Here is a 24,709-nt window from a genome sequence, read left to right as displayed (position 1 = left end):
ATAAGCTTTTATATATATTATGGTTGATAATATATACAATTTTTTTATATATTTTTTATTAAAGTTGGTAGTGAACCAGAGAATTTATATAATGTTAGTATAATTTTAGTATATTGTTAGTTTTAGTTTTAATATACGGTGTGGTGTTATATTTGTATAATTTTGTTTAATATTAATAAAATTTTAAAATATTTTGATATATTGGCATAGTTTTAGTATATTTTTAGTTTATATATATTATGTAAAGGAATTTAGTATACTTAAATTATACAACAGTATACATACCGTATTTTTGTAATTATTTTTTAGTTTTTAATATTTTTATAAATATTTTAAGTCAACTCGATATTTTTATAAATAAAAAAAGTCAATATTTATTTTTATAATCATTTTTATGTTTTTAGTAAATGGTGTAATTTCCTTTTTATTGAATAAGAAGAACTAAAATATGAGGGAGAAATAATAACTTTTTGAAATTTATGAAAAAATAGGAATTTACATCTAAACTCATTAGGGATAATTGTAATTAATTCTAAAATTAATCCATTTTAAGGCCCCTAAAGTATACGTTTTCTGTTTAAAAAATCTCTCAACTTGAAATTAGCTCTTTCTAAACCCTATCCTTTTATTTTTGGGATAAGGTACAAAAATGATCCTAATGGTTACCATGTGGCTCATATTTCCCTTTAATGTTTTTTCAGTCTAAAAAATGACCCTAATCTTTACCAAAGTGAAACAAATATACCTTCCACCGTTAGACGGAGGGGTACATTTGTTCCACTTTGATAACGTTGGGATTATATTTGTTCCATTTTAATAACGTTGGGTCATTTTTGAGACTCAAAAAACATTAGGGCAACGGCTAATTGTATGCCAAATCAGCCGAGTTAATGTTAAAACACGCTACCGTTAGACAGGGGGTATATTTGTTAATATTTTGGTAACGTTAAGGTCATTTTTGAGACTCAAAAAACATTAGGGGGAAATGTGAGATATAGGATAAACATTAGGGTCATTTTTGTACCTTAACCCTTTATTTTTTTTGTATTTATATGCCCTTCGATGTCTATCAAACGTGTAATTTCTTTTAACGGACATCCGTCGAAGGATTTATATATACGAAGAATATAAAGATAGGAGGCAGAAAGAGTTAATTTGAAGTTAAAAAGTATTTTGAATAAAAAACGTATACTTTAAAGGTTTTAGAGTGGGTTAATTCTTAATGCTAATTCATGAGAAAATGACAAAATTGTACAAAAAGAGGAAGAAAATAACAACAATGCTAAATTTGCTGAAATATTACATGAGCACCTTAAAAAATGAACTTTACATTTAATACCTTCTCAATGAGGATGTAACACATGGCACACACAAAATAAATAAAAAAAGGTCAAAAATGCGTCAGAATATGTCAAAAACGCGTCAGAAACGCGTCTGACACGCACATAAGTCACGCGTTAGTTTGTCAAACTATTCAAACATGTATCATTTATGTATCTGTTATGTATCAAGGATATATCTGATTATTATTTTTTCATATTTCTAAAACAAATATATATATATATATATATATATATATATATATATATATATATATATATATATATATTATTTATATGTCTGTAAGATGTATATATAATATATTTTAAATTAAAAGATATATGTATCACGTGTTTTAATTAATTCACGCATCAAATAATATCAATAACATTATGATATGTTATTATTCACTATAAATTAAAGTATAAAAATAACAAGTTATGAGGTGTATATATAATATCAAAATGTTGTTAAAATTATTTGATATATTATTGTCTTTGAGGTGTATATATAATATATTTTAAATTAAAGATACATGTATCACATACTTTAATTGAAATTCACACATAAATAACATCTTTACTAACAAAATTTATAAATATTTTTTAAAATTAATATATTATTTTTGATAAACATATATTTCATACATTTTTATTTTTTAAATATATGGTAAGTTACACTTGAATAATTTTAGATAATTGTTATAATAGTAAATTAAAATTTAGACTATATTATTATTATAAATATATGAGTTAATTTTTATTTATTTAATTTTTCATTCATGATAAATTGTTAATAAGAATTATAATTTTAAGAATATTATTTTGAAAAATAAAAAAATAAAATTATTTTAAATAATTAATATATAACTTCCAACAAAATATAGAACTAAGGTTATAACTTTATAGATATATTAAATATATCGAAAGAGGCCAACCAACAAATTTTATATCAATGGTTGTAAGAGTTTTATATAACCTAAGAAAATTTTATTCTTATTTTAAAAGGAATCATGATAAATAATGTGGACTACTATTTACCGCCCCAAATTACTATCTACCGTCCAACTTTTTACTAAAATACCCTTAAACCATTTTCAGTTTTTTTTTATAAAAAAATTCAATTCTCTCAATTCAATTAAAAACCCAACGAATATCCGAGCGAATTTACAATAAAAATGTCAAGATCGACTAAAAATAGAAGACGGAACCTCCGGTAAATAATCGGTTTTTATTTATTTAATTTTTTTATTTTTTTATTTTTTTTAATTTTTTTTAATGGCCGATCGCCCTCAGATGGCCATCGCCAAATCGAGGCGATAGCCCATAGGGTCCATCGCCAAATTAAGACGATGATCCATTAAAAAAATTAAAAAAATTTAAAAACGAAAAAATTAAAAACCAATTAATTATTAGAGGTTACCGTCCTTTATTTTTAGGTGATTTTGATATTTTTATTATAAATTTGCTCGGTTATTTGTCGGGTTTTTAGTTGAGTTGAGAGAATTGAATTTTTTTTTTAGCTGAAAATGGCTTAAGGATATTTTGGTAAAAAATTAGGCGGTAGGTAGTAATTTGGGGCGGCGAATAGTAATACCCATAATAATTGTCACACAATTTGTTTTATCTTTATGCATATTGCATCTTTCAAGACTAGATATAAAATGATAAACTGATGAATAAAAAAAATATTGTGAACGCGTGTAATTTTATAAGTAGAAGAAGATGTCATGAATTATTGTTTGGTGTGGTTATCAAGAATGAACTAACAAATAAATTGATTTGTCATGTTTCATCATTAATCTGCTGTAGCACAATGGTTAATTTCTTGTTGAAGAATTCCGGGTTCGAAGCCCGGCAGCGGAAAACCTTTTTTTATTTTAATTTTTCGCAATTTGTTGCATATTATATCTTGAACATTCGTTTGATAGTTAATTGGGAAAAGATACAAAAATGACCCTAATATTTAGCCCGTGTCTCGCTTGAACCATTAATGTTTTTTTGTCACCTTTTTTTATTTTAATTTTTCGCAATTGTTGCATATTATATCTTGAACATTCGTTTGATAGTTAATTGGGAAAAGGTGCAAAAATGACCCTAATATTTAACCTGTGTCTCGCTTGAACCATTAATGTTTTTTTGTCTCAAAACTGACCCTAAAGTTATAAAAAAGAGAACATTTTAACCCTTTGATTAACAAGAACATATTATCTGACGTGGCAATTAGAAAATATAAAGAAAAAATAAAAAAAGCCACATTATCCTTTTATCTCTCAAGTGAAACTCATCCCTTCCGCCACATCACTGTTTTCTTTTTAAATTAAGGGAAAACCTATTTTAAAATATTCTCTTTTTATAACGTTTGGATTATTTTTGAGACAAAAAAACATTAATGGTTCAAGTGAGACATGAATTAAACATTAGGGTCATTTTTGCACCTTTTCCCTAGTTAATTTATGGCTCAACCTATCCTACCTAATATTTTTTTTATTTTATTTTACTTCGTTCCTAGGTGTTTTTTTTATTTAGTTCTTTTATTTTCAAAAATAATTTTATAATTTTTTTTATTTTTCTATTTAGTCCTTGTATTTTTTAAAATAATTTATTTGATCCCTCACACTTCTGCACTTTTATTAACAAAAAAATTAACAAAATTAATTTCAAAGATATAAAATTAAGTAAAAAACAAAAACACCTAAGAATAAAATAAATAAAAAATAGAAAATATACAAATTTTAGAATAGGTTTTTCCTTAATTTATGAGCTTTCATTTATAGAAATCCAGTTCATATACTTTTAATTTTATTGAAATTTAACCTTCTTGCCGTAAAAATTAAAACCGCCCATTTTAAATAATGTGAGTGTAACTGACAAATTATTTTTATTTTTAATTCATGTTTTGTATTTTATTATGTTAAGCTTTTTTTTTTAAAAAAACTCCAAAAAGGACCTAACTGTCAACTTGACATCACACTGTCTGAACCTTCCATTCAATATAGTCTTTAGCAACCCGGCTAAGTGCTTCCAACAAATGTCATGTTATATCTTATACTTGCTATTTACGTTTGCAATTAACCGAGCCAATTTGTGGTGGATCTTATTTATTAAATACAATTTTACTTTATTAATATGAGCTTTTTATTTTTATTATTGATATCACATACTTCAAATAATTTTTTTAAATATGTATAAAATATTTAATTTTAAAAAAATATAGCTAATTTTTCTATGAATGAGGAATTCATAATATTTTTTATTTAACTTTTATAGAGGTGTAGACACCTATTTTTCGGACAGATAAAAGTGATAAGCAACTTAAGCGTCCAATAATGATTTTCAGAGAAATCCGTTCAGGTGACGAGTTTTTGATTTGCTTGCTGAAATATAAGTAGACGTAATCTGTGCACAGTTGTAAATTTGGAGGATTAAAATGCAATTAGGCGTAAATAAAAAATCCAAATAGATTGTAGTCTAAGTCCAGAAATTAGACTAATTGCAATGTCTTATAAGTTTATGGGCCAATTTACATGTTTTACGGACTGAAATTGACCATATTCAAATTTATAGGACTTTAGCAGCCTTTTTAACACTTTTAGACTCTAAAATAGACTTTAAGCACCTTTTTAATTAGCTGACAATTCAAATCCGAAAATTAAAAGAAAAATTAAATAAATAGAGTTTAAAGCTAATCTTAACACCAAATGACCTATCACTTAACAGTTTAAACTCTATAAGACTCTAATCTAACCCTATGTCACCCATTCCCCTATAAATAAAGCCTTAAGCCAGCATGGCTGAGGGTGACACACAAACTCTACAAATCAGACACAGAAAATTCGGCCACCACCATTAGACTAGCCATAGCCGAAAATCACAACACACACATACACACAAATCTCCAATCCGGAAACACTAATACGTGTTAAATCAAGAACGCAACATCCGCACGGTTCAAAACTGGATTCCGCATTAGATAATGATGTGTTAGTTTATCTAGAACCGCAGTACCTGTCATGGCATTAGATAATGATAAATAAGTATAGACTACTCCTGGCCACGGATAAAGGACAACGAAGAAATATAAGCAATTACACTCAGTTTCGTGGGTGAGCATTAAGCCGATTTTGTTAAAACCGAACAAAAACCGAACTAATTGATCATTTGAATGCTCAAAGCCAAACTGACCGATTGTCAAACCTTTGACAAAACCTAACTGACAAAAAACAAATCTCAAAACTAAACCGACCAAGTAGGCTGGTCAGGTAAAAAAAAAATACAAGGAAAAGTTTAAAATAAAAAGAATCAAATATTTGGCCTATTCGTTGGTTTGATTAATTTGGATAATATAAACCTCAAATTGAACCGATAACTGAAAATTAGAAATTATAAATTTTTAAAATTAAACCGAAAGAAAGGAAATTGTTTTAAAATTTTGTCGGTACCATTTTTAATTAGAAATTATAATTTATTTCCTCAACAGCGGATGCTAAAAATTTAAGGAATTAAAAAAGCTTCAACTTAACTGAACTATTCAATTCGTTTATTTAGATTCAGTTGGCACTAAAACTTGACTAAATCTTTTTAATGTTCAAAACCGAACATCAAACCCAACTTTTTTTATAATATCAAACGAAACCGAAATTAAAATCGGTTTCGTTATGCGATCTGTTTTGGTTGTTACACTCCCTTGGTGCATGCTAGATTTGAGAAGAAAATGCCAATGTTAAGGACAATAACTGACTGCATGATTTTAGGTGGTGGGTCTTCAGTATCTATTAGTCCCATAGTTGCAACCTTTACCTACCGACATTAATAGTAGAAATGAAGGCACAATGTGTGGCTTATATTTCGCATACTCTGAATGATTGGTTATTTTGGGTCTTCATTAATAATGCAATGCCCACCACCGCTAACTCTGCACAGTTAATGCTCGATGCCCTTCTCTGATATTCAGAACCAAATTTGTGGACTATAAATTTCTTGCACAGTTATAGTATAATTGCACTGATTTGAGAGGGCAAATTAACACTGAATTATTGTGATATCCTTTAAGCCTCTGGATTGCAGAAAATTATCCAATACAGCGGTTGTGCCATGTCATTTATGTAAAAAATCAATTGTGCGTTAGTTATGTAGAATTTTTAATGATTAAAAAAATAAGTAATAATTAAAAGAATTTATATTGCAAATACTCATCGGCTTGTTATAAATATGACATGACACAACTAATGCAGGATATAAACACTCGTGCATTGCTATGTTTTTCATCCATTTGGTAAAGAGTGTTTATCCCACACAACGGATGTGCCACGTTATTTTTACAACAAGCCAATAATCATTTGCGATAAAAATCTTTATTTATTATTTATTTTTTTATCATTAAACATTTACGCCTTATTGGTTGCACAAATAATATGCGAAACTGTGCGTTGTATAATTATTTTGTGGTAAAGAAGGAGACGTAGAATCTTAGAACGGTAGAAGCTTTTGGAACAAAGGAGAATATAGTGGTTTTCTTTATCTAAATAGCTCTTGTTTTTTCTTTTGAAAGAGTCTAGATAGCTCTTAATCTTAAAGAAATCCACAAAAATGGCCAGACTAATAATATTTCCTTAAAAATTATAATTCACTCGACCTTTAAATAAAAATTTCACCTAGCGCTTAAAAATGTTCATTTTGTCCGCCAAATATAAGATATATCAAAGTCTCATCCAAGATACGTTAGGAATTTATCTCTAAGTGTTAAATACTTATATGCAATATATTTTTAGAGCAAATACCGCCCCCACATGTATAAATCACACTTTTATTCCTTTTATTTGAAAATCAAACGATTTTAATATGATATACTATTTTGTTCATTTTTTTGTTAATCAACTGAGTCAAAGAATTTAAACTAATTTTTCACATAGAAATAAATAAAAATTATAAATTCATAAATTAAATGCTTGATAATTTTTATTTATTTAATTTTTAATTTTTTTACTTAATTTTGTTTTGAAACTAAAAAAATTTAAAATAAAACAAATATTAATTCAAAAGACTAAATTATTAATAAATATTAAAATTTAAATTGAAGCCGTTAATTACTAAATCTCAAAATAGTATAATTTGTATTTAGGCATATTAAAAATATAAATTTAAAAATTAAATTAAATTTTTTATTTTTTTAAATTTAGTCCTTAAACTCAGTTGACTAACACTGAAAATAGACGGAACAATTGACCAGAATAAAAATAGAACATTTTATCATTTGATTTTTAAATATGAGATAAATTTGTGAATTATGACATATGTGGTGAATCTTATAAGAATCTTTTTTATTTTTTTTATAGAAAAAATAAAAGCATAAAATAAGTTTTTATATATTTTAGATAAAGATATAATGAAAGCATATTCTTAAAATTAAATAATTTCTTGGATATAGTTTCGTGGTTACCCCTTATCTTTTGCCTTTTGGAAGTGAGAAAAACCAAGTTAACGAATTGATTAACAAGTCAAGTTTAACGTTCGATGGTTGCTTGGAAATAAAAAAAGTTGATTAATTAGTAGATTCTTGAGTTTTATTGATAATAGGGGCTGATATTATATAATATTGCTGCACAAGTTAAAACTAATAAACACTCAAGCAGCTGGCCAATTGAATAATTAAGGAACAAACAGAAATAAATAATAAAATGATGAACAAATCACTTTTAGGTCCTTTACATATATTATAATTGATACTTTTTTTTTCTTTTAAAAAAAAAAATTAAATGGTACACGTTTTTATTTTTATTTCTGTTAACAATTTAGTCATTTCATTCAGTTTTGTATTGGTCAAGTAAGTCAAATGACTATTAAAAACATTCAGTTCAATTCAATTTTTAAATTTATATTTTAAATATATATATATATATATATATAAATAAAAATAATACTGTTATAAGATTCAATTATTTTAATTTAATTTTGTACAATTTTTAAATTTTTAAATATTTTTATCTTAATTTTTAGGTTTAAAAAGTAAACGAAGCAAAAAAAATTAAATGTATAGAAAAGTAATACAAATTAAATTGAATTTATCAAGTGAATAAATCTCATAACAATATAATTTTTATTTATATTTAAGTAAAAAATAAGTTTAAAACCTAAATTAAAATTTTGTTTTTTTAATTAAGTCTTTTAACTCAGTTAACTAAACCAGAAAAACTAACATGTTAAAGAAAATAAAAATCGAGAATCATATCGTTTGATTTTAAATCAAAAAGACCAAAATATGAATTATAATTTATCTGAGGGCCTAACAGTAATCTGCTATAAAATTTCTTTAATAAGATTTCAGCCATATAAAATCCACATAACAAAAAACAATTTTAAATTCATAAAATCATTTGCTTTAAAACATTGTTTTCTCAGCAATTAATAAATTGAAAATACAATTTGCCTCGACAATGTCTACTATTATTTCCCACAACCTTTTTCTTATCTCACATACCAAAGCACACGCACGCATCTATAAAAAGGCCATTTCATAGCTTGTTACAACCACACCAACAAAAAATGGAGTCAGTAGCAAGAAGGGCAGCTGCGAATGTAGGCAGCACCCCGAACGGCGATCACGCCAAGGATCGGTGCGGCTACTTCGAGATGCCCTTACACTATCCGAGATACACAAAAAAAGAGTACGAAAGCATGCCGGAATGGAAAATCGATTGCTTGCTTAAAGCGTATGGCCTGCCCATCACCGGAGATGTTGATCACAAGAGAAAGTTTGCCATGGGAGCTTTTCTTTGGCATCACTAGACATTAATGATGTATCATCATAATATTATTATTATTATTGTATGATCGATCCTTGCCATGATCGAGTATTAAGTAATGTGTATGTATAGTAGTTTGGATTGGTTTTCTTCAATTTTTATCATGATTTTTAGCTTTTGTTTTTGTTTCATTCTTGGAAATAATTCAAGACTAAGTTTGTAGATATTTTATTGTTTGCTATATTTTTGTTTAGTGGAAGTTTAATTGAGTTTTTGTAAAATTAAAGATCCGAGAGTTGTTGAGATTTTTATGTTCGTAATCCTGATATTGCTGTTGTGAATCTTGTGTTAAAATTAGATACATTTGAAAGGGTTTTTATTTTATTTTATGTAAAACAAAAAGCTACTTCATAGACTTTGTTTAACAAAACAAAAGCTAGCATTTCCATTGAGTGGATGCCGACTTTCTTCAATTGGGAAAATAATGCTTCCCTCAAATTTTTTACTAAAACTAAAAATATATTTGACTGACTATGCCACATTTTATCATACTTAGGAAATTAAGGAAATTACGCCCTCTATGTTTTTTTCAAAATTTTCAAAAAAATATGCTCTAACTTTTTAATGTGATAGTTTTTTTTAAATGATTTTTTTTTATCAATTTGCAAATAATTTATCAACAATATACTAATAAACTACCAGTATTCTATCAAAAACGTATCTTTGCAAAAAACAAAAACGTACTTTGACAACTGGATAAATTAGAATGTATTTTTACAAATACTTAGCTGAAAATAGGATTTTTGTAAAAAAAAATATTCTAAAATATTTATAATATGGTGCTATTTTTTATGCTAAATTTAAAATAATAAAATAATAAATATATATCTGAATGAATGAATCAAAAATTTCAAATCAAATCGAAAAATTAATGGTGTGACTAAATTAGCCTCAAATTATACCAAACAATTGAACGATTATGGTTGCAACATTAGATGGTGGAGATAAAAATACACCGAATGAGAAAAACTATTGACATCTTTTGTTATTATGATAATTGATTTATGTTAATTTAATTATTTTTAGTGATAGGTGGGGGAGAAATCGTATTTATCAGCTCAGTTCTATTGAGCTTCAACAAAAGATTGTTTTGTTCAGTGTCGGAAAAATTGGACAAAACAGTGTTACTTTGTTAGAAGAAGAAGGATATTTGAATATACAAAGAACTAAAAAGTGTGTTTTTGTAAATATTTATTATTTCAGACCATATAAATGCAAACCCTTAATCCAAACTATGTAGATATGTAAAAAGCCCAAGAAGAAAGAGAAAATTAGAAAAAATACTCTTTTTTAAAAAATAATATGATTTCCTACTTTAACAAGGAAAAAATAGAGAAAATACTTCACTAATTTAATATTTTTATTTTTTTTACTCTAACACCTATTTATATTATAATTATACCTGCCTTTTATTATTATTTTACTCTAACAATATTTGACAACTGTCATTTTTTTCTCTCTTTTTCTCTTTCTTCTCCATTCCTTTTGTTATCCTTCTTTATTCTTTTTTTTTTCGCCATTCTTTTTCTTCATTTTCTTCTTGTTCTTCATTCCTTTTTCAATTTTGTTTCTTCTTCATCGTTAATTCATCATTCCGCCGTCGCTCTGCCATCATTACGCCGCTGCTCAGCCGTTTTTCATATTCAATTTTAGCGTTTTTTCCTTAACTCGTGGTGATTAATACGATTTGTTTAACTTTCAGATCTAAAAAAATTACTCTTGAATTTTCTCAATTTTAGATATAAAAATCTGCATTAAAAACGTTTTTATACACAAAAAATAATTTTCTGGAAAAAAAAACTTCTTCTGATTATCATATGAGTATCATCACTGCATTATCATGCAAGTATCATAACACTGCAGAAAAAATCAATTTTTTATTAAAAAATAGCGTCTGATTATCATGTTATTATCATGTCGCATAACATTAATTATATGATTATGATAAAGTTATGATAATACAAATGTACGATAATGATAATAGTATGATAATGTTTTTATGATAATATAATGATAAGCTTATAATAGTATGATAATATGATACTTACATGGAAAAAAAATAACAGAGATAGTGTCATATGATAATGTTTTATCATATGATAACGAGATGATAATATTTATGGTACATATATGATAATATCTATGATAATGTATGATAAAATAGTGTCTGATTATCATGTCGTTATCATAACGCTGGAGTATGATAATTAGATGATAATGAATTATGATAAGGTTATGATAACTGGATGATAACGTACGTGAAAATAGAATTACAAAAAGATTCATGACACCAGTATGATAATCAAATGATAATAAAATAATAAAATTATGATAATAGTATGATAATATGATACCTGTATGTAAAAAACTTACAAAAAAAATTATGATAATGAGATGATAATGTAAAGATAATATGATACATGTATGAAAAAAATAATTACAAAAAAATTATGATTACGAGATGATAATGTGAAGATAATAGTATGATTATATGATACATGTATAAAAAAAACAATTACAAAAAAATTATGATAATAAAATAATAAAGTGAAGATAATAGTATGATAATATGACCTTATTATACTTCATTATCATACTATTTTCTTCACATTATCATCTCGTTATCATAATTTTTATGTAATTATTTTCATATGGATATCATAATGTTATCATAATTTTATTATTATGTCGTTGTCATAACATTATTATTTAGGTATAATAATACATCATCATCTCGGTATCATATGTTATATTATGATAACGAGATGATAATACAGTGATAACAACATGATAATCAATTTATTTTGTAGAAAATCTTTCTTTATACAGTGTTATTATGATAACAACATGATAATATAGTGATACTCATATGATAATCAGAGACTGTTTTTTTTTTATAAAAAATCTTTTTTTTTCCTGCAGTGTTATGATAATCAGATACTATTTTTTTTCTTCAGAAAATCGTTTTTTGTGCAGAAAATTGTTTTTTTTTTCGTCATAACATCGTTTATCATGCAGATTTTTAGATCTAAAATTGGAAAACAAATCAAAAATAATTTATTTAGATCTGGATGTTATAAAAATCGCAATAATCACCATGAATTAAAGAAACGTTTGCTAAAATAAAATATGAAAGAACAATGCAGCGACGGTAGAGCGATGAAAAAACGGCGGCGGAGCGATGAAGGAACGAAGAAGAAACAAAGAAAATGGAAAAGAAAAGAAGAAATAAAGAAGAAGAAGAAAATTGACGAAGAAGAAGAAGAAGAAGAAGAAGAAGAAGAAGAAGAAGAAGAAGAAGAAGAAGAAGAAGAAGAAGAAGAAGAAGAAGAAGAAGAAGAAGAAGAAGAAGAAGAAGAAGAAGAGAGAGACATATAAAAATATGACAGCTGTAACATAATAAGAGAAAATATAATTAGAGTAAAAAATTAAAGAAAAGTAGGTATAATTATAATATAAACATTCTTTAGAGTAAAAAAATAAAAGCATTAAAATGATGAGTTATTTTCTCTATCTTTTCCTTATTGAGGTAGGAAATCAAATTAATTTACAAAATAGAGTAGAGAAGATTACAAAACTATACAAAATATCAACAAAGTTTACAAAAATGCTAACTAAACTCATTTATTACACTAGCACCTAAAAATCTAAAACGTTTACATTTTATACCTAACCACTAAATAAGAGACACATGTCTTACTCAAATAACAAATAAGACAAAAAAACGTGTCAAAAAGCAGTCAAAACGCGTCAGAAGCGCGTCTGACGCTCGTCTTACACGTTCTTCTGACGCGCGTCAGTGAGGGTCAACATTTCAAAAAAAATATTTGAATATGTATCATTGTTGAAACCATAAACTACAAATAAAAAAAGCACATGAGAAATGTTAGCAAATAAAAATATACTAATCCATATCATATAATGCATACAAAAATAAAAAAAAATACATCTCTTAAACAATATAACTAGATGATACATCTCGGATACATAAATAATATATCACATTCTCCTTCGCAGTGTTATCATATTTTTTATAAATATTTTATAAAAAATATTTAAAATTTTAAAAAAATTCAGTGTGTAATGTATCATAAGAGGGGATGCTTTACTAATGGTCGCGTTTTCTAACACTCTCTCGGGTGTAATAACAAATTGATTTGATAACGAAAATATTACATTACCAACTTTCTTTATTAGATGGGTACATATGACACATCATTAATCAAAAATATAGAATTAGCATGAAAAAGTAATAAATTCTTACATAAAAATCCCGAAAGAGAAACAGAATCCAGAAAGGAAGTGGCTGACTTTACTTTGAAAGTCAGGGAAGACGATTCTCTTAAACAAAAAATAATGCATCTCTTAAACAATCTCGGATACATTGTATATACATATCATAGACACACAATTCAGATCTAAAATTAACTTGACCATAAAGCCACTAAAATTAACTTGACCATAAAGCCCCTGTTGTTGTCTCAAAACGTTGCCGAATTGTTGTTGTTGTTGCTGCAGCTGGGTAATTTGGGTCAAACGAGACATAGAAGGAGATCTTTGAAGGCAATGAACTGTAAAAATAAAACTAAATTAAAACCTTATCATGAATAAAAGAAGTTCAAGCATAATACAAAATAAAAAAATTTCCAAAAAAATTAAAGTAAAACAGAATTGTGTTATTAGCAATAAGGATTAAAGGATATGGGAGGCAAAATGAATTTTGCATTACCACACAGCCTACTAGCTATTACCATAACTCTTTATTATCTATAACAAAATCAAATCTCATAAATGCTAAAACCCACACAGTTAAACAAACAAAATAAGAAGACTTCAGTTTAGAAAAAATGAACTAATATCAAGTACTTAGAATGGTGAATATTTTAACCTACCCAACAGGTTAATCAAAAATCAACGGCCCCACTTTTTAAAAGAACATTCCCTTCATAGAAAAACACCGACTATAGGTTTACAAATTTAAAGATCATGAAGCAAACATCTTTACTTAAAAAAATTAGAAACATAACTAGTATTTCAGCTGGGTTTTTAAGAAAATTAAATGCCACAAACCCTTCAAAGATCCCATTCTATGTCTCGTATTTAAAAAAGAATTCTCTTGTATTTTATAATCAGAGAAAATCAACACAACACCATTTTTAGAGTCACTTGAATTCGATTTTTTTTCACGTCGGGGACGATACTCAGTATGGTATGCTCGATTAAAAATGTTTGAAAAAATAATTGAAAAAATCGTGACTAGAATAAAAGGAGTGTTGATGTAACCAACAAAATTGGATATAATTTTAAAGATATTCGAAATTTAAGCTCTAAAAATAGCTGTTGAGAGAGAGAAAGAGAAAATAGGAAGAGAGTAATGAGGAAAAAAGCAACCAGTGATACGTTACTTTTTCTTTGTTAGTGTGCCACATGTATGGTTAGGATTAATTAGGTATTTTATGTAATAATTTGCCGTTTTCAGCTTTACATTAAAAATGTCAACTTAGCATTTAATGAAAATAATTAGCCCCCTTAGTATTTTTGTAAAGATTTAGCGTTATTAGAATATTTATGTAATTTTTTCAATAGAGTATTATCTTAATCTTCTGTAGAAGAAACCCAGCAAAAGGCCCAACATCATGAACAAACTAGATCCACAAGAAGTGGCAAGCTCAGCCCAAGACACTTACCACGCCAAACAACACAACAAAACACATAATAACGCGCACAGGTAGCTGATTATAGTGTAGCCACTCTCCACTGCACTCTATAAATAAATTGGTTTACAGTAAGCGCATTTCAAATTTTCCGCGATTCTCAGTTTCCCTCATTTTCCTTTTTGTAATTTTCCCCTTCCCTCCACCCCCAATTTCAAAACCCTACGCGCTCCGAATTTCCATCTCCATCCTAAAACCCTAACTTTTTCCAGGAAGAAAGAAAAAGAAATGCCGAGAGAAATCATAACATTGCAGGTAGGACAATGCGGGAACCAGATCGGCATGGAGTTCTGGAAGCAGCTCTGCTTCGAGCACGGTATCAGTAAAGACGGCATTCTTGAGGATTTCGCCACTCAGGTCCAATTTTAGTTTCCGAATAGTTGCTTTTTAAAAGTTTATATGTAATTTACTTTAGTAGTTAATTAACCTAGCTTAATCATCTGTGTAAGTTAGTTTAATTATATCAGTTTCAAGTATGAATATGATTAGGATAGTATTGCAAAGTCTAAGGAAATGCAGACTCTGAATATCTTGTCGAGAAGTATAGTATTCAATATGGTAGATGGTTTGTATTAGTCTATTTTTTGTTTCATGGTGCTGTAGGGAGGTGACAGGAAGGACGTGTTCTTCTACCAAGCTGATGATCAACATTACATACCGCGAGCTTTACTCATAGATTTGGAGCCTAGAGTAATCAATGGTATTCAGAACGGTGAATACAGGAATCTTTACAATCATGAGAATATCTTTGTTGCAGATCATGGTGGCGGTGCTGGAAATAACTGGGCGAGCGGTTATCATCAGGTTCATTACTAGCCAGTAGCCGCTTCTTTACTTTCTAAAATTTTCAATTTTTGTGGTGGATGTCCCGAGTCAAATGTTTATTCTACTCAAAGTTTAGATTCTCGGGTTCTGTGGTAATCAACTAAATTATGTATATCATCTAGGGTTTTCTTTGATGATTAGGGGAAGGGTGTCGAGGAGGATATAATGGACATGATAGATCGGGAAGCTGATGGAAGTGATAGTCTTGAGGGCTTTGTCCTGTGCCATTCAATTGCTGGAGGAACAGGCTCAGGTTCTTTTTGACATTATCTCTTACATTTTTTTAGAATTTTAAATTTCAATGCATTTGCTTGGATGGACACACAATATTCAAATTCAACCAGTAGAAGTAGTGGAGTTCATACATATGCTCCTTGTATCGTGCCAGAGGGTTGGTAAGTGGTGACATGCTCTTTGTGTAATGAAGGTATGGGCTCATATCTGTTGGAGACTCTGAATGATCGTTACAGTAAAAAGCTGGTTCAGACCTACAGTGTATTTCCTAACCAGATGGAGACGAGCGATGTGGTGGTTCAGCCCTACAACTCACTTTTAACACTCAAAAGACTGACACTGAATGCTGACTGTGTTGTTGTGCTTGACAACACTGCATTGAATAGAATAGCTGTGGAACGCTTACACATGTCAAATCCTACAGTTGCTCAAACTAACTCTTTGGTGTCTACCGTAATGTCTGCAAGCACAACCACATTGCGATATCCTGGATATATGAATAATGATTTAGTTGGTCTTCTTGCCTCTTTGATTCCCACACCAAGGTGCCATTTTCTTATGACAGGATATACGCCGCTTACTGTAGAACACCAGGTAACACTCTATAGGTCTATAATGCATGTTTTATGTCTGTAATAGGTTTATAGTTGATTTTATGATTACTGACCAAACAGACAATACTTAGAAATGTAAATCCCAAGAATCATGGATTTTGGAACATGGCATTATGATTGTGCATGCAATGTTTAGTTCTTTCCATGATATTGATTATTATAGTTCCTTAAATTGTCTCAGTATCTTTCTTTACATGTTGCATTCTAAATGTGAAATTCTTATAAGTTTATCTCCTGGCAGGCTAATGTAATTCGTAAAACTACCGTGCTGGATGTGATGAGAAGACTTTTGCAGGTGTGGAATTTAATTTGTAACCCTTACAAGTTACAACAAAGGTGCTGAGTCATTTTCTTGTTTATGATATCTTGTGCAGACAAAGAATATTATGGTGTCCTCTTATGCAAGAACAAAAGAAGCTAGTCAAGCAAAGTATATCTCAATTTTGAATATCATTCAAGGAGAAGTGGACCCTACTCAGGTATCTTCTGTTCATGTACTTTTTTGTCTTAGGGTTTCTGCAAAGTCTTGCATGGACAGACATGCAAGTTATTCAATAGATAATATGTTTCATTGTTCACTTTGTTTTCTAGTGAGCATAAATGCAGTTTTATGCGTAGTTATATTTGTATCCATCTTACAGTACCTATTGTTAGAGGCTTATCTATCCATGTGATAGGTGAAGTAATCTTGAGAGTTTTTGCATATAATGGATAAAGTATTTGTGATTTCCTTCTTAGTTTTGTCAAATTATTAAATTGGTCATAGAACTTTCATAATAAATGATCATCGTCTATGAAAGGGAATGATTAAGATTATCTGTGTTATTGACTGATTGCTTTATTTCGTTGTTGAATTACTACTACATGATGTTGAAGAAAATTGGCACTTAGCATCCCACAACTACCTAAGCCTTTTGTGTTGAGTCATTTTGCATTGGGCTTTTGGATCTTAATCCGTAAAGCACTTGGTTTTTATTGTCATTTCAAATCTGTATCCATTAGTATCATCTAAAATTCAGTTGTCGATTGCTTTGCTGGATACATTTATTTAATATTGATATTCCTATTATAAAAATGGAACTGAAGATATATATATTTAATTTATTTAACTATCTTCTTTATAAATTTTCTAAACAATGTTGCATTGCCTGCTGTTTTAGGTTCATGAAAGTTTGCAGAGGATTCGTGAAAGAAAGCTTGTTAACTTTATTGAGTGGGGCCCTGCTAGTATACAGGTTTTCATATACAACATAAATGATAAATTATTTTTGAACCATGGTCTACTCTTTTCTCTTTATATTGGAATACATTAAACTTATTGAGGAGATGTTAATGGCTGTAGTTTTTTTATTTTCTGCTATTTTGTTTATAGGTTGCTCTCTCAAGAAAGTCTCCGTATGTCCAAACTGCCCATAGGGTATGATTCTGGTTCTTATCTTTGCTTCATCTAGCTGTCTTCTTTTTTTCTTTGTTGTGTTATTCTTTTACAAAAAAAAAATTGTGATAATTTGCCACCTTCACCTAAGTTCTCTGTTTATGGAGCATTTTACATATGCATGCTTAAACTTTAGGTAAGCGGTCTCATGCTAGCAAGCCATACTAGCATCCGGCATCTCTTCAGCAAATGCTTGAGCCAATATGAGAAGCTGAGGAAAAAGCAAGCTTTTCTTGACAACTATCGGAAATTTCCAATGTTTGCTGTAAGTTGCCTTCTTCGTGATTGTCATGCATTTCAGGTGGTAGTTTCAGTTTATGGTTCTGCCAGACACTGGTATGCCTGATCGCAAATTATCAGTTGCATGAACAAATATTTATCTTTTCCATCATAACTAAGTATCATGTTTTTGGTTTTGAGGAAGCGCTCATTGTACTTGTCTATGTTACTCTTTTATGTTCTCGGTAAAACATAGATGCACGTGCTACAAATTTTTCATGAGTAATTCCCGTTGTAAAATACTTGCCTGGTACCTTTGTTATCTAATGCAATGTAACATGCAATCAGGACAATGACCTCTCAGAATTTGACGAATCAAGAGATATAATTGAGAGTTTGGTTGATGAATATAAAGCCTGTGAATCCCCAGATTACATCAAATGGGGAATGGAGGTATATGACTTGCCGGTGGTTATTTCCTTATTTCATATATATATTAATTACTTAGAACTTTTATGTTTAATACAGGATCCTGACCAACTTCTAACTGGAGAAGGCAATGCAGCTGGAACTGTGGATCCAAATATAACAGTTTGAGAATTCTAAGTTAACATCAAACATTTCTAGGTATTTGCTTGGGCTCTATACTTTCCAATTGTACTCACACATGATGCGTACATCTAACTTGATTAAATTGTGGGGTTGTTATCATTAATATGGAAAAAACCTTATGTGTGTGCACTGTGCAAGTAGGATATCACAAAGGCGTTTTAATAGTTACGACGAGTTTCTTACATATTTGTGATAGGATTCACATACAACACGAACTGTTTATTCATCATATTCTTAGAGAAAGGTAATGATATCTGAATTTTCTGATATGCAGGATGTGTTATTGTGTCAAATGCACATTGGAGTAGTGAGTGTAAATAAGAGAGCTTGATGTTTTGCTATTTAATTTTGTTAAGCTTCTTCGCTGGCATTTTAGGGATCCAGAATCTCACTGTATCAGGTTCAGGTTTTTTCTGTGTTGTTTAGTGTTTGATTGGTGTGTTATGTTGCTATCCACGGAATGGGCAATCCTGTAACTTTAGGGGATAAACGAGTTTCCAAGTTATTATAATTCATCAGCTTATTTCCCACCTCATGCCTTTGAACATAGCATGTGCGCCATGTTACTGTGGTCCCTTCCATGCTCCATGGTCCAACATTTTCTGGTGAGTTTTGCTTCTCTTTTTTTCACTCTAAAATAGCTTTCGCTGTTATAGATCGTCCAAAATGTAAATTCCTGACATGATTTTTTTATATTTATTTTGGTTGTTTTCACTCTTGATGAAGTGGTATCATTTAAATACTCTTTGTAGTTTTGAATTTTTTAGAACTATTTATGTGTTCACCCCATTCTCCTCAGACCCAAGTTGTTGAAAGGGTCAATGGGACATGAATGATGACATACACTAAAGGCAGGTAAAACTCAAGAGGCAATAAAGAAAGGGAAGTACAGTTCAGTATTATGATGAAATACCCATCCCTATCCTATCCCATGTGGACAATATTTTGTAACAAACCCCCTTTGTTTTTCTTCCACTGCCTTCTTTTAGGGGACCACGGCCATGATATTATCAGCAAGGGTAAGAACCGGACTGGCGGGTTCAGCTGGTTCAATCATTTTAGTTGTGTTCCTTAAAAAATCAAAAATATCGTTTAAGTGCATTGAATTGAAAAAAAACTGTATGAACTGGTTGAATTGTAAAAACTAATCACTCTGTTAAATACTACTACTCTGGTTTTGATTCCAAATTAATTGCCATGGTACTGGAGACAAAATACCACCCATGGAGAGGAGAACAGAAGGCGGAGGGCCTGTAATGAACTTATTTCTTCCTAGAAGTCAGAAGGGAGTAGCAAGTAATCATAGCTGAAACCAAATAGCCGGTGTTAATAGAGCTGTCTCTCATAAAGTGTGAGAGGAGACTAAGCTTTTACCGATTTTACTAGCCTACTAAAACACATTAAACAAGCCGTATTCTGATAGTCCTTTCGGTGTTTTTAGTTTTCTCGTAGTAGGAAATTGATGGAAATATATTGTAGAATGATTGTGAATAAATGGTGAATTTATATATCAATACTTTAACGATAAGCTTACATGCAATTTATAGATAAAATTAGGATGTAAGCAATTTATAGATAAAATTAGGACACAATCTCATTGTCTGGTAGTCTGATATAAGATGTTGGACGATTCATAAGTGAATCTGGAAATACTTCTTCTTTTTGTCGAATCTAAAAATACTATGCTAATAAAAAAGATGTCATAGCTCAATTAAGTGACGACTCCTAATCAAATTTCACATATTCTAAACTTTTGAAGTCAAGAGGATCCGACCCTACATGCTGTATTTTTATTTCAACTATGATTAGAGAGTAACCTTTACTGAAGAAATTAGATAAAATTACACCACCACAATTCTAAATTTTGAGATAATTTCAAAGAAAAAAAAAACGATTTATAATAACCAATTAAAAACTAATAAAAAACTATTAATCCCATCCAACACAAGCCATGTAAATTAAGTATCATTCCGATTTTTCTTAAAAAATTTAGATAAAATGCTATGTTTTCTAAGCCAATGCTTATAGTTGGTAATGGCGAAGCTCAACTTATGTGTTAACCCACAAACAAATTAATATAGTGGACTACTATTTACCGCCCCAAATTACTATCCACCGTTCAAGTTTTGACTGAAATGCCCTTATCATATTTTCAATTCAAAAACAAAAAAACAAAAATCCTCTCAACTCAAAAATCTCTCAAACTCAACCTAAAATCACGACGATAATCAGAGCCGATTTATGTCGCAATCGACGGGAGATAAAAGACGGGAACCTTCGATAATTAATTTTTTTCGTTTTTAACTGTCTTAATAAAAAATAATTTTTCTTTTATTTTTTTTAAGGGCCATCTGTGGACCATCGCCAAACAATGGCGATGGCGCCTATGGGCCATCGCCAGACGATGACGATGGCCCATAGGCGCCATCGCAATTGTTTGGCGATGGTCCACAATCGTCCTTCGGGGACGATTGTCCCTGTGCACCATCGCCATCGCCGTGCGATGGCCCTTTAAAAAAATTTTAAAAAAAATTCTTTTTTATTAAAACGGTTAAAAACGAAAAAAATTAATTACCGGAGGTTCCCGTCTTTTATCTTCCGTCGATTGCGATATAAACCGGCTCCGGTTATCGTCGGAATTTTAGGTTGAGTTTGAGAGATTTTTGAGCTGAGAGGATTTTTGTTTTTTTTGTTTTTGAATTGAAATTATGTTAGGGGCATTTCAGTCAAAATTTGGGCGGTGGGTAGTATTTTGGGGCGGCGAATAGTAAACCCCTTAATATATCTGATAAAAAAAATTAATATATGTTTTGACGACAAGGTGTATTGTTAGGTAGTTGTTTTTGTTTCCTTTTGGGTTCGCCTCGTTGGATGTCGTCCGCATTGCTTGGCCTTGCTTTGTTAGTGTAGACCACTCTTTTAGAATGTGTTTAGCTGTAATGAGCTTGTATTCAAACTTATTATTATTATCCTTGTCATTAGTACATTTAATAGATAAAAGAAAAAACAAATCACGGAGAGCTACATTTACAAAGCTTTCTGAAAAGAGGATACAAAAATGAAAGGTGGATTACATAGATTTAGCCAGCAAATGTGCATTATTTCATTTCCATTCATTTTAACTCACTTCTCTTTTTTTTTTTTCAAAGGATTTTTAAGCACCATAATTAGAATCCATTAATTAAAATTAAATTACATAAAGAAAGTCATATCACAAGACTAAAATATAATCTTTCAATTTGTAAATTTAGAAAACTAACAAAACTATCATACAAGCTAAGTAAATCGAAGGAGCGGAAAATCTAACTATGGATTCCGCATAAATTTTTGACGCAACGAAAAGCAAGACTTCCGTTGAAGCGGGACTTGGATATGCCCTTCACTCCGATAGACCGGTCATACACGACCCGCTTGTTCCTTTGAAAGTTTGTATTTCCAATTATCTTTATCAATGGAATTCTAAAAAGATAGATCAATAGCTTTTCATATCGTAGATATACAAGAGATTACCTTGAACGTCCGAACAATCGCTAAAAATTCTTTAACGATCTAAGAAATCAAGCCACAAAATCTCCAATTTTAATATACTTTTTAAATTTTAAGTATCAATTAGTCATTTATTCAAATTAAAGTGGAAAAAGTTCAAATATGTCTTTTATATATAATGTTCCAATTTGTATGTTTATCATAAAAAATTTAAAACATCAAGCAATATGAGGGATATATTTGAATTTTTTTTCCATTCAAATTTAAACAAATGAGTACAATTGAAACTGAAAAATAAAAGGGTTAATTGCAAATTAATACACAAACTTTATCCTAATTTGCAATTACAACACGAACTTTGAATCTTGGCAATTTAATACACCAACTTTTATTTTTTTGGCAAATTAGTACACCGACCAATCGTACAACAACACGTGGCTGTATATGACAATGTCCACGTTAGTATTTTTTCAGTTTGGTGTATCAATTCGCCAAAAAATAAAAATCGGTGTACCAATTTGCCAAGATTTAAAGTTCGTGTTGTAATTGCAAATTGGGGTAAAGTTTGCGTATTAATTTGCAATTAACCCAAAATAAAAATAGGCTAAAATTAAAGATTTTAAACTTAAAAAAGGTAGAATATTTTTAAATGATTAAGGCTTTAAAAGTCAATTTTTTTTAATAATTGGGAGTGGGAAAAAAGTTTATGAGTATTATTCTTTTTACGGCCATTGAAATAAAAAGGTAAAACTTATTTAATTTTTTTAAAGAAATTTATTTCGTTCGTCGAAAAAAAATTGAATTTCATCTTTCTGAAAAGTAGATATAAAGATGAAAAGAAAATTAATTTTCAAGAAATTTAATTTTTTTAGTGTATTTATCCAACTAAAAATATTATAAAAAAATTATCCGTGTAAAGAAATGAATTATATTTTACACACTAATAAACTAAAACTCACATTGTACGCGCGATCGATAGAATTTTGTTAATGTCGTGATGAACAGTTTTCACAAATACCAAAATATTTTCTTCCCCCAATAATAAAAAAAATTAAAGTTTAACACTTTTAAATAATATGTATTTTAGGTGATATTTAATTGACTTTTAGTGAATTTAGAAAAAAATGTTTAAATCTTAGGCTCGATATTTATTTAAATTACTCTCTCATTTGCATCCAAATTCAAGTTAATTTTTTTAAAATTAAGCAATGGAAATATGATGAAGAAAATAGCCGTTAAGTCCGTTACAATAAATGGAAAAGAGATTAGGTAAGAGGGAGTCAGCGACAACTATGCTGACAGACTGTAACAAAACCCCACATGGCATGGGCCATTCCTTATTATTGTTAGGGAAAATGTTCAATTTTGCCACTAGTGTTTATGCTGAAATACGGATTAGCCCCTCATAATAAATTTATTTAATATATTACCCTAATGTTTTAGAAACAATTCAGTTATACCCTTCCGCTTTACAAAAAGGCATAATTGTGCCATTTTAAAAAGTTTGAGGATACATTTTAGATAAGTATGTCACAAAAGGTTTGTTATTTCGGAATAAAATATTTAAAATGTTTTTACATTAAACCCTATACCAATGACATAAACCCTAAATTTTAAGTTCTAAACTTTAAACCATAACCTAAGTTAAAGTTCCTAAATTCTTAATCATAAACTCTAAACTATAATCGTAAATTCTAAACTCTAAACTTTAATTAAATCTAAACTCCAAACTCTAAATTATAAATTCTAAACTATAAAGTCTAAATTCTGAACTCTAAACTTTAAATTTTGAAACCTAAATCATAAACCTTAAATTATAATTAATAGAAAAATAAATTACACTGGAAATTAGAATTTACAAATTAAATATATTGCTAATATTTTATAATGTAAAATAATATAAATTTTTACTTATTTTCTTTTTACTATTTTTTAGAGAAATGTGCAATATACATTTAATGTTTATCTCAAAAATAAAACGCCTCTCATGACATATTTAATTAAATATATTATCAATTTTTTTAAAATGGTTATATTATGCCCTTCTTGAAAACAGAGGATTAACACCATCGGAAAAAGAGGCATGCTTGATTAATTCTTAACACTTTAAGAGTAACCAATGAGCTATAGCTCAAATGGTATAAGCGCTAGGCAGCAAACTGATAGGTCGCGGGTTCGATTCCTCCCACAAGCTTTAGATAAATTTGTCAGGAAAGGCGTATCCACACTTTGGTATAACTATTAGGGGCAAATTAGACCTTTTCCCTTATTGTTAAGGTATTTTAAACTTGATTAAAAAATAAAATAAAATCAAAAGTGGACCCACAAAAGCAAAGCAAACAAACACAGCACAATTGTAGTTAACGACTGTGATTATTTGATTAAGTAATTAAGTGATATTAGTGGCCACCCGCTTTGTTATTTAAATTCTGATTCTTCACTCTTTTTT

At 29.2% G+C, this 24,709-nt stretch overlaps 1 protein-coding gene across 1 annotated transcript; it reads left to right on the top strand.

Annotated features, from left to right (window-relative positions):
• Positions 1 to 14,849: 14,849 nt before the first annotated feature.
• Positions 14,850 to 19,304, top strand: LOC126688152 (tubulin gamma-1 chain). Its single transcript, XM_050382756.2, has 12 exons — positions 14,850 to 15,192; positions 15,439 to 15,639; positions 15,802 to 15,913; positions 16,088 to 16,488; positions 16,750 to 16,803; positions 16,883 to 16,987; positions 17,669 to 17,743; positions 17,881 to 17,925; positions 18,080 to 18,208; positions 18,511 to 18,615; positions 18,691 to 18,789; positions 19,049 to 19,304. The coding sequence occupies exons 1-11, from the start codon at positions 15,064 to 15,066 to the stop codon at positions 18,757 to 18,759; spliced, it is 1,425 nt and encodes a 474-aa protein (XP_050238713.1). The 5' UTR covers positions 14,850 to 15,063; the 3' UTR covers positions 18,760 to 18,789; positions 19,049 to 19,304.
• The last annotated feature ends 5,405 nt before the right edge of the window (positions 19,305 to 24,709 follow it).

The sequence above is a fragment of the Mercurialis annua genome, linkage group LG6, assembly GCF_937616625.2.
Source record: "Mercurialis annua linkage group LG6, ddMerAnnu1.2, whole genome shotgun sequence".
Classification (NCBI taxonomy): Eukaryota; Viridiplantae; Streptophyta; class Magnoliopsida; order Malpighiales; family Euphorbiaceae; genus Mercurialis; species Mercurialis annua.
The sequence above is the reverse complement of the archived record's forward strand: the minus strand, read 5'-3'. Positions and strand labels throughout refer to the sequence as shown.

What these genes read in the sequence shown, in the direction of transcription:
- LOC126688152 (XM_050382756.2), top strand. Translation starts at nt 15,064, where the DNA reads ATGCCGAGAGAAATCATAACATTGCAGGTAGGACAATGCGGGAACCAG. An exon ending in GGAAATTTCCAATGTTTGCT is followed by an intron (nt 18,209 to 18,510) that starts GTAAGTTGCCTT and finishes ACATGCAATCAG; the next exon opens with GACAATGACCTCTCAGAATT. An exon ending in ACATCAAATGGGGAATGGAG is followed by an intron (nt 18,616 to 18,690) that starts GTATATGACTTG and finishes TGTTTAATACAG; the next exon opens with GATCCTGACCAACTTCTAAC.